General features: G+C 42.8%; 1 protein-coding gene across 2 annotated transcripts in view; it reads right to left on the reverse strand.

The window, feature by feature from the left end:
• The window catches only part of MED27 (mediator complex subunit 27), an 83,418-nt gene extending 75,767 nt beyond the window's left edge, over positions 1 to 7,651 (reverse strand). Inside the window, exons 1-2 of one of the 2 annotated variants that reach the window (XM_041406951.1) lie at positions 7,410 to 7,651; positions 4,728 to 4,872 (exon numbers count right to left, since the gene is read on the reverse strand). In XM_041406951.1, the coding sequence (XP_041262885.1) occupies positions 4,728 to 4,872; positions 7,410 to 7,615 (351 nt within the window). In that variant the 5' untranslated portion in view covers positions 7,616 to 7,651. The remainder of the gene's footprint in view (positions 1 to 4,727; positions 4,873 to 7,409) is intronic. The other variant, XM_041406950.1, reaches the window with a different exon arrangement.
• Positions 7,652 to 11,157: the final 3,506 nt, after the last annotated feature.

Here is an 11,157-nt window from a genome sequence, read left to right on the forward strand (position 1 = left end):
GAAGGAAAGATGACTTGCAGAAGACTATTTTTAATTGAGCAAGTGAACTCAGCTGATGCTGCTGTCACTCAGCAGTGCAGGAGAGACTGAGTTTGCTGCTCTCCAACAAACACAGCCTCCCTTCACTGGCTGAAAGTAATTCTGGTTTGGGAGTTGATCCATTCTGCATATACCCTTCACCTAAACAAACAAACAAGCAAAAAACCTGTACACTGGTTAAAGCTCAAGTGTGGGGCATGAACTACTTAACAGCATCCCAGCAAGAAAGGGGAAGCCTGCCCAAAAAAGCATTTTCCTTGCTCAGTGGACATAAAATACACTGTTTTCTGTTCCAGTGGAAACCCCTTAACAGGCACAGCCTCAGGCACCCACAGGGCGAGGGCATGGAACACTTCACCAAGGGCAAAGGATGAGCAAGTACACACTGCAGGCCATAAATAACCTCACTGAAGCTGCAGATGGAAACCCAAAGTTTACACCACTCAAAGAATGAGCTGACACTCCTGGATTCCAAAAACCTGCACCTGCTCTGACCACCAGCATTGCTGTAGGTGGATCAAGTGACCACACCACCAAAAGCTTCACTGAACATTTCATGGGTGGAGAAGTATGATATTGGATTAATCACAGCACCAACAAGTATTTTCTCCCCCTACAAAACCTCTTTGTTGCCCAGTATTGAGAACAAATATTGGGAAACAAGCAGTTGCTTAGTAAAGGAAGCTGATATTAATGAGCTGGTGGTCTCATCTCCTGCAGGAAACAAGCAGCACTGGGAACAGGGAAGGGTGATACAAGGGCCCTGGCATAGAACCATCCTGAAGAGCAAGAGAAGAGAGTTCTTGCAGTATCTACCACAAATCTGAGGTCACATCTCTTAACAAAAAAAAAAACAAAAACAACAACAACAAAAAAAACTTAATCAGTATTTCAGTCTAGAAAGTGACTTTCAAAATTTCCTTTAATCTAAGCTTAGCTGATGCCTTCTGCTCCGTGGTGATTCCCCTTGAATTACAAGATAATGAAGAAGCAGGCAGCTGGGTAAGGCAGAGCCTCTGCAGACCCAGCCTGACTGCTCCAGGCAGCATCAGGCCACACACACCCTGACCAGGAGCCCTCCTGGCTGCTGCTGTCATCTCAGATTGCACCTGCTCAGACAGAACAGTATATTACAAAATAAATTTAAAAAAAAGCAACTGCCATGATGTACATAACTACTAAACCCAGAATTCAAGTGCAATGACTCAACAGAGACAGTCCATGAGAAAAACAACTACTGTTATCTACACACATCCTATCTTACCCTTAATAATCTCTCTGCATTAACCTTGCAGAATGATAGCTCATTTTTACCTTATCTAATATTATATCTTCAGTATTACATTAGAGGGTACATATGGATCCTTCTGGGAAGCAGCACTTCAATTGTAATAAAGATAACTTCTTTTCTTAAATAAAATTCAAGAGGAGGGGGAAAGAAATTTATAAACTAGACCTAAATACTGTTCCATGGCTACTGCATGTCTCCATACACCCCACAGGCAGCAAATGACTTCCATGATTTCTACTGATACATAAAATAGGTTAAAGCAAAGAAGAAAAACCACTTAGCTGTTACTTCCAATAAAATAAACTTCCTGTGTTTTTCAGTTATGGCTTGGTCAGAGCTGTTAAACACCTGAAAAAGAAAGTTCCTTTACAGCTGTGTGTGTATGCAATTAATGCATTTGACAAGCTGTTGTGTTCCCAAACAGCTGCTTCCATTACACAGACAACTTCACCATCTGCAAAACTATTGGATAAACTACAGTAAGTAAATATCAGGAGAGCAGGTGCTCATAAATAACAAACGCTGCCAAGATAACACACTTCTGTAAGGGAAGTTTTCATTCTTCCCACTGGACCTCTTCTTACTCCTGAAGCAGGTAAACTTCAAATTAGAAATGGAGGAACCAGTGCTGTGACTCACAGGAGCAGGAAAAAAGGTTGAGGGCAAGTAGCTGTGAAATCACAGTTAAATGCAACTCATCTCTACTGCACTCAGCCAAAGGGGTCAGTACATTTGCACCTGAAAGAGGGTCTTCTCCAAATACATAACCAAGCACAGCTACAAGTATTAACCATGGCAAACAAACCAAACCAGTGTCAGCTTAGTCTCATCTCCTATGTCAACACTCACATCTTAAACACAGCATTTTCCATTTATGTCTGTGACTATGATCATCATTTCATTTCACATCCAGCACTGCTACTTAAACCAAAAACTTGTTCATGCATCCAAGACCCAAACAAAATCAGGCATTTGCTGGACCCAACATCAACACAAAGCTGCAAATACAAAGAACCAGCTATTCTAACACCCAGTATCTCATGAACCACAGGACAGTGCTTTGATACACTGAACACTCATTTGCTTCTCATAGGTAGCTCAGTTATTACCAACCTTACTTATTACTGTCCTCAAAGTGACTTTGAACAGTCACCTCATGTCTTAAAAATAAGCAGAATGCACTGAGACGTGCAGCACAGCCTGTGCACTCATTTTCTTTGTGTTTTGTGAATATTCTTTTGGAATGGCACCACAGCCCCAGAAGTCTCCTCCCCTGGCAGCCATGGGGCTGTTCATGCCATCAGTAATGCATGAACAATCAAAGGCAGAGGAAAATGCCCTTATCTCAGCTCATCAAAAATACAAGCAGGCAAGCCACAAAGGGGTCACAAATTAAAAATTAAATGCAGGCAGATCTAAAGTGTATTGACAGACCATCACTTCGAAACCATCCCTGTGAAGCAGCTGGAAACAGGAGACACATAGCAAGAATCCAAGGCAGCCAGAAGAAGTAATGAAATAACTCTTATTCCAGAGGTGTATTTAGCAATGAAGAATTAAGCAGGAACAGAAGGATCTGTGGTGGTAAAGCCAGCAGCTCACACCCTCACACAGGCAACACATTTCCTGCAACTTAGCCAGTGTTTTTCTTTTTTCTCTGTTGTCTCTGACTTCAGTTTCACAGCTAAAAATCAAAGGTACTGTTCTTCTCCTGCAACATTTTGTTGTCAATATGAGTGCACAGGATACTGAAACTTCCAGCTTTCTGAAATCAGAATCCAGGATTACAAAAAAATTGCTCTTCAAAGCTCCATAACACTCTAAGTTAATAAAAAACTACATTAGAACAGCTCTGTAAAGCTATTTCATTACTGCCTGAGTTTACTCTGATAATGACCTAAAGAAGTAATTAAATCCCTGAAGACTTAACTGCCTTACAAGTTTATAATTTTTCCTACTTCTACTTTTGCTGAAAGTAACAAATTAATTATTCTTTCTTCAGTGCCAATAATCTGCTGCTAACAGCAAGGAACACAAGCAAACATGAAATATTTTCTCAATTACTAAATCTCCACTTAAAAATCTTTCCTGTCCCCCCATTTTCCAATCATACCAAATTTCTCTCAATGCCAAATTCTGCTGATTTTAAAAAACATTACACGTACTTGTATTCTGACCCATTACTGTACAAATATTATTGTGGTATTTATACAAACATTATTGCAGAATCCTATCTTAAATCTGAATAATACAGAATGGTTGGCTCAATGTATAACAAGAATTTGCCTACAAAGTATTTGTGCACTCTCAAAGTCTTCCTGGCTCATGTATCATAATAAATAATTTAAAGTGGAACTGTTTCTTTTAATGCTCTAAATATTTTCAGATTTATGATTCCTGCTTACTCCTGCTGTCTTGCATAAGGGTATTAACAGCTACAACTCTGGACACACTTACTACTAATAATTATTGTAACAGAAATTAATCCATCTTTTATATTTCTTAACACCTTACAGTATTTCAAACATAACTTTAAGAAAGCTTTTAAATACTTACTCATCTTCATATGTCTATAAAAAGTAATAGGCATGCTCAAAAAACTCAGGATGGGAACAAGCAACCTGAAATATAACAGTGCTCAGAGGCCAGCAATAATTGCAATGCCACTTTACTTACTTAAGAAAATTAGGTGAGGAAAGGAGTATTTTTGATCCACAAGTAGATTGTTCAGAGTAGAAAAGGAAACATACCTATCCAAATCCTACATATATTCAACATACAGGTTTATGAAACTGAAATATGCTTTGAGAAAGAAGTTTCTTTCAGCAAATATAAATAAATTTTTAAATGTAAAAGATTACATTAATATTATCTGCCCTTGACTCTACTTAAAATTCAATGCCATATAGACAATATGAAAACAGGAGGGATGCCAAAGCTGCTGAATACAAAGCTGCTTTTGAGACCATGGGCAGAAAATGGTGGGGAAAAGGCTTCAAGATTTCTGATGATGACAACTTCCCCAGAGGACTCTTTCCTAGAAATAGTCTGGAGGTGACATAAGCTGTTGATTCTCTGCTCTAACATCCCACTGCAGTGTTTGCTGCCAGATGCAAGGACACAACATACTTTTAATTTATATCTACAGAAGATGCTAAATGTGGAAATGCTTGGGAGTTAATACCCCCTTTGAGACCAAGGGCAGGCCTTGGTATCACAGAAAAGTCTCCTCTTAATTAAAACAACATTTTATCCTTGAAAGTACATTTAGGTATGCATTACGCTCCTCAATTCCAAAAAAAAGTCAGCCCTTTTAGCAGCCCCAAACCCTCAGAATCAGCTGTATGGCTAATGCAATGGGAATACACAACTAAATCACACAGGTGTGCTTGGTTACCTTGTTTGACCATTTGTAGGCCTGGAGGAGTTGGCTGTACAGGGGGGTTTTGTCCTGCACAGGGTCAAGGCTCAGCAGCCCACTGTTGTGCAGGGGGTGGTTCTCTGAGGGCTTCCCAACGAGGTTGCTCAGACGTTCCAGCTCCCTGGCACAAAGCAGAAGGGCATTTTTTAGAGTCAGAGCTGGGAATGGCAGATGTGCAATACTCCAGGGACAGCAGCATGCACCAATTCTATTTTAGCAGCTAAACGAGTTTTAAATATGTCCCAAATTTCATTTCAAACATAATCCCTCTTATTACCCAAACAATTTGAAGCAGTCTGTTGGTTGTTAAGCTCAGCTCTTCTTTGGAGAGAAAGTTCAAGTCCAGAGTCTTTGAAAACAACCTGGAAAGAGTCAGACTATGGCAGGTCCTGTTCACAGCCCAGGGCACCTCCTGAGCAAAGCAGCCCCTCAGAAACCACAAAATTCTGACTTCAGCACTGCCTGAAATACTAGAAGTAATTTTTTTAACCACCAAGCAAGCAGATGCCCCATAATTTCATTAGAGAACTCCAAATTAACATTGTCCTCATATAAATATACACAAGAACTGGCATTAGTCCTAAGCCTGGAGACAATCCTGCAAAGGCTGTGATTATTCTAATCAAGTATCTGCCTTCCAAGTTCTCAAGACAAGGAAGGATCTTCTGATTTCCATGAGCAATTTGTATATCTGTAGTGTAAAATACTCAAATGAAGCATAATAAGCACCATTTTCCCATGAAAAAATCCCTCACTGTGAAATGATCTATCATTGCTTCATATCTCATTTGTCAAGCACAACATTTAATCATAACAAAAGTTAAGCAATTTTTCAAACTTGCATTAATCAACTGTAGAAGAAAGACTGGCCACTTTGCAGATATAAAAAGCAGTTTTTCAAGTGACATGACTAATCAAGTGCTTTCCCTTCTGAGTGCCCAGTGCTACACCCAAGTCTGAACTTCAGAACCTCCACTAAATTAAATGCAGCACTCAAAAGGGAGCTTATGAAAACATCTGTGAAGAAAAACCCAAAATATCTCCATTTACATTTAAGAAAGGTTACAAAAATAAACTCCCAACAATCAGGGAACTGACAGTTAAAAGACTTCCAGACTTTACTAACACAAAATTCTCCTTTATTAATCATCATTCCTTGAAGTTTCCATGGCCTACATTCTTTCCAGTCCTCTGGTGCTGTGAACACTTGCAAATCTGCTTAATACTCCTTGACAGAAGAATACAATAAAACAAGTGTGACTAGGCATAACAACTGAGGATTTGCTGAACAGAGATACCAGTCATTATTTTCACTACATAAAAGTCCACTGGTAATATTAACCTCAGCACACCTTGGAGTATTCCCTTGCTCCTTGAATAGGCCAGTTCATGGAATACCCTGGGTTGGAAGGGACCCACAAGGATCCAAGTCCAGCTCCTGAGTTGTTGTCTATCATTGTCTGGGAATGAGATTTTGGGGTTATACCTGATTACTCTTTAGGAAGCCACAGAGCCAGGCAAGAAGGAAAACCAAAGGAACAGCTCATCTTCCATGGAGCAAACTGTGAGGCCTCCTCAGCTGGAAAACTAAAAACCAAAGGCACAAACACCTACCCCTAGAGCTGGGCACAGCATCATTCAGGAGAAGGGTCATCCACCACCTTTCCCAACAGAAGAGAAGTGGGTAAAAATTACGTTACCATGATGACAGCTAAAAATCAGCAAGGCCTTTTAGCTGACATGAAATTCTTGTACACAAGACCCTGAAGCAGAAGGGGTTCTGGGAAGGGTGGTTAAGCACCTGGGGACACCTCCCTGGACAGTGCTGATGGCTCCCAGGAGGGTAAAGCCAAACCCAGCGACCCAGTGGTGGGATCAACACGGACAATCATTGAGCCAGTTAGGCTGGAAAACACCTTTATGGTCGTTAAATCCAACCATAAACCTCACACTGCCAAGTCCACCACTAAACCTTGTCCCTAAGTGTACACGAAGTACTCAGTTCCCGTGTCTGGGTAGGGGTTTTCAATTTAAATACACAAAATTGCTGAATGAAACTGTGCGCCCGCCTCTCTCTTCTGCCCATAACTTTCCTCCACATCTTCAGCCTCAGCAGTTGTGTCTCTACTTACACAAAACACACCTGCTGGTACTAAGCAACTACACTTACCTGGGATAACTTTCCAGCCTGACAAGTTTTGGCAATAAAATTAACTTTCTTGAACCCCTTAGATGCTAGTGAGAAATCTGCACCTAGGGATGCTACTCAGTAATGCTACTGAGTAGTCTGCACCTAGAAAGTGTCTTAATTTTTAACAAAAAACTTCAAATATACAGATAAATCTCCCTGCAGCCGAACACCTTCACTTTGTCAATGCAATCCCACCAACAGGTCCTTCGTGAAAGTAAAACAAGAACAAAACCTAGGTGAATATTATGAGCATTTTCAACCCTTTGGAGACTCTGGAGCAGAACACCACGAAAGGGTTAACGCGCACAGTGATGGGGGGGGGGAACAAAACGAAGCATTTTCGCATTTATTTGCCTAAAACTTTGCCCTGGAGTGAAAAGGGCCCCGCCGGGCGCTGAGAGGAGCCAGGACAGCCCGGGACCCCCTCCCTGCCCACCGGGGGCTGCCCCGCCGGGGCCGCTGCTCACCCCAGGTCGCGGCTGACGGAGTGCAGGCTCTCCTGGAAGGCGGCCACGAAGCCCTTCTCGCGGCCCTCCAGGGTCTCCTTGTTGCGCATCCCATCCTTGAGGCAGTCGAAGACCCTGGTGACGCTGGAGCGCAGCGCCTGGATGGCGGCGATGGCCTGGGAAAACGCCTCCAGGTTCACGCCGGGGCTCAGCGCCCCGTCCGCCATCTTGGCCGGCGCCGCCAGCCCCACCGCGCCGCCGCGGTGCACGCTGGGAAATGTAGTCCGAGCGTGTGTGGGGGGACGGGTGTTGATCGCTTTTTGAGAAACTTTTATCTTCTTTTCCTAGGCCGCTTAGGTCAATAATGACGGAGTCGGAAAGGTTAGAAGAGACCTGTGAAATAATGGGATTAGCTCAGTTGGATAGAGCATGGTGCTAATAACACCAAGATTGTGGGTTCGTGTGTGGGTCATTTACTTGAGACTTGGACTTGATGATCCTTGTCAGTTCGATCCCTTCCAGTTCGGAATCACCTGTGAATCTGTAAATCATCAGTTCTAACCATCCACCCAGTACCACTACCGTAACCCCTAAACCACATCACCCCGTGCCACGTCCAGATGCCTGGAATCACAAAATTAGAGAATCATGGAATCACAGAATATCCTGAGCTGGAAGGGACCCCAGGACCATCCAGTCCAGTCCTGGCCCTGCATGGACACTCCAACAGCCCCTCCATGTCTCCTGTTATCCAAACTCTGCTGGAGCTCTGCAGCCCATTCCCTGGGGAGCACCCTCTGGGGAAGAACCTTTTCCTAAATCCAGTCTAAACCTCCTCTGGCACAGCTCCATCATTCCCTCAGGTCCTGTCACTGGTCACCAGAGAGAAGCGATCAGTGCCTGCACCCCCATTTCCCCTCTTGCGGAAGCAGCAGACCACAATGAGGTATTTGTAGGGTTTATTCCCTGCCTTGGATGTTCTGTGCAGCTGTAGGGTGTTTCCCAGGCACAGAACCAGAAATAAAACCATTTGGAATGGGAAGCATTGGCCCCAGTTCTGCTGCAATAACTGCATTGATTATGATGCAGGCAAGAGCATTTCCATCCTCCTGATGCTCCTGGGGAGACGGGAGATGTGCAGGTCCCACGTTATAATTCCTGTCTTAGTGATGGAGCCACCCGGTGCAGTGAAAGGTGTCCCTGCCCATGGCAGGGGGTGAAATGAGATGACCTCTAAGGCCCCTTCTAACCCAAACCAGCCTGTGATTCTGTGTTTCTATATTTCAGTTGTGATTATTGCTGAAACAAGGCCCTCATTACCCAACCTTTGCAAACCACTGCAAAGTTCAGGAGTGCTTTCACAGCACTGAACAGTACTGGTTTGATTTTGCAGGAGCTGCTTGTGTTTCCTATGCCACTGCCAGCTCTTTTCACCCTCAGAATGCAGCTAAAATAAATAGAGCTAAAGTAAATGAAGCACTGCACAGGCCAATAGTCGCTCCACACAGAGTAAACTGCAGCACAGGGATGGGTCCTTTGTTTTCTCAGCTTCTAAAGTAAATAACAACCCCTTTTGTAAAGGTATTAATTAAATTCAGTAAGCAAAATCCACACAGATTCTTTAGCCATGGGTGATCTTTCTTTTTCTGTATGTAAAATGGAAATGAATACAACAAGGAACAGCTCAGGTGTCAGTGGCCAAGTGAAGCGAAGCTTCGCCCTCCACTCAGTGACACTTTTCTGTCTGTCAAGTGATGGATTCTGAAAATTGTATCCAATCAATTAAATGTTCTCAGAACACCATGTGAGGTATTGGAAACTGAAACCCTATTACTTAGCATGAAGAATGAGAAAATGAAAGGGCTGCGGTTCCTCTTGAGCTTAGGGATGCTGTTCTGTGCAAGCACTGGGGTAAAGCAAACCTGGAAGCAATATAGGCTGAAGCAATGGAGTTCAGCCTACACAGCCAGTGAAATACATAGCAGCGTGCTTCAGAGAATCAGTAATGGACTGAGCACGCATAATAAGGTAAATAGGGACAAGGTAGGAATAATTCTTTGTGTTAAAAAACACTGAATGTAAGAAAAGCAGCCAGAGGCAGAAAGGACAGGACTACCTCAGCCAGACCAGCAACCCAAACTGTTTATGGATCTGTAGTGCTACTTACTTTAAACATAAAATACCTTTCTTTGGACTAAAATAGATCGATCAAGAAAGTATTGTGTTGTAAGGGAATACGTGCAGGCTGAGAGATCATTCCTGCATGACATTATTTTTTTTCTTCCCAATACAAAGTTCAGACTCTCAGTGCACATTGCAGATGTCTGTAACTTATTTTATGTGTTATTACTTGGAAATGGATGATTCTTTTCTATTTAATAGTTACTACTTTTAAAACATATGTTTTTGTATGTCAATGCTGCAATTATTTTAATTATCTCCAAAAGCCCTGTCATTGTGGTACCCAAATGCAAGGAGTTCTGATTTCACATCCTACCTGGAACAGCAAAAAAGGTTTGACAGTTGTTTTACTATTTTTAAACAAATGACAAACCAGTGGCCTAAAAACAAACCCATAAATATATAAGGAACCATTTGGAACTTGCCCCTATAGAACAAAGTGCACCACATAGCTTTGCCTTAGAAACTCAAAGGAGGGCATTCACAATTTTTTGCTCCAGGGATCTGCTTTTTCTTGCATAAATGAGGAGCCAAGTCCTTCTGAACAGACAACAGGCAATTCAGAGCACTCAGAGCTCCACTGGCTCCGTGGGGAGTTAAGGCAGGCACTGCTTCAACACCTACAGATAATGGCTGAAGAAGAGAGCAGGAGCTCCTTTTCCTCTTGTTATTCCTCCTCCTGTTTTGCCACATCTAGAAGGAAAAGGCTGCATCATTTTGTGTGCTCATTTGTAGGGCATTGCCGTGCCGATGTTGCTCGTTTCTTTTAAGCAAAATTCCTTAACTGGCAGCTTGCCCAAGCCAAGGCAGTATGTTCATTTCATCATCATTACAGGTGCATTGTAAGGGGGCATTATGGAGAGAAAATATGTGGAACTAGATTATCTCAGAGGTACCGATAAAAATCTCCTTGCCTTAAAATCATTAATAAAACATAAAAGCAAGAATCCAGCTGATGTTCTGAACATCCAAAAATCTTATTATCTGACAGCTGTTGAGTGGGCTCCTGCAAAATTGTATAGGTGGCTCGATATGTGCAGGTTTCCACACCTGAGCAAACAGCAGAACTGGTGTCTTTTATCCTCTCCACCAGAAGTTCAAGGACCTGGTGATCTCCCACCAGAAAAAAAATCACATTTAAAGCACAGGGGGTAAATCCACATGGCACAACTTGGTGTCATGTGGAGAGGTGCTCCCTTAGAGCCCACACTAATTAACCCTGTGCTCAGCCTGGCTAATTAGCTGTGGCAGACCCCTGTGCTAACACAGTGATACTCCAGCCAGCTCAGTTCTCCCCATCAGTGCAGAGACACTACGAGATGGGAGAGGGAAAGCTGCTCTGAGCTGCCAGTTCTGGATCTGTTCTGTGGCTAAAGAGAGAATTTCATTTTGGGCGCTGTCAGTCTCGGAACATGCAGAAGCTCTGAACTCACTTGGAGAGAAGGGAGGGGTAAAAAGTAACAATCCAGTCTGGCATCACATGCAGCAAGAGAAGTTCAGCTCCCTTCCCAAAAGGAGCTTGGCTGGGGGAGTGTGTAATTAAGATGAACACTTCACAGCAAAGTATGTTACTCAAATTGCAGCTTCT

Source organism: Onychostruthus taczanowskii, unplaced genomic scaffold (genome assembly GCF_017590055.1).
Source record: "Onychostruthus taczanowskii isolate IOZ18803 unplaced genomic scaffold, ASM1759005v1 scaffold25, whole genome shotgun sequence".
Taxonomy (NCBI): Eukaryota; Metazoa; Chordata; class Aves; order Passeriformes; family Passeridae; genus Onychostruthus; species Onychostruthus taczanowskii.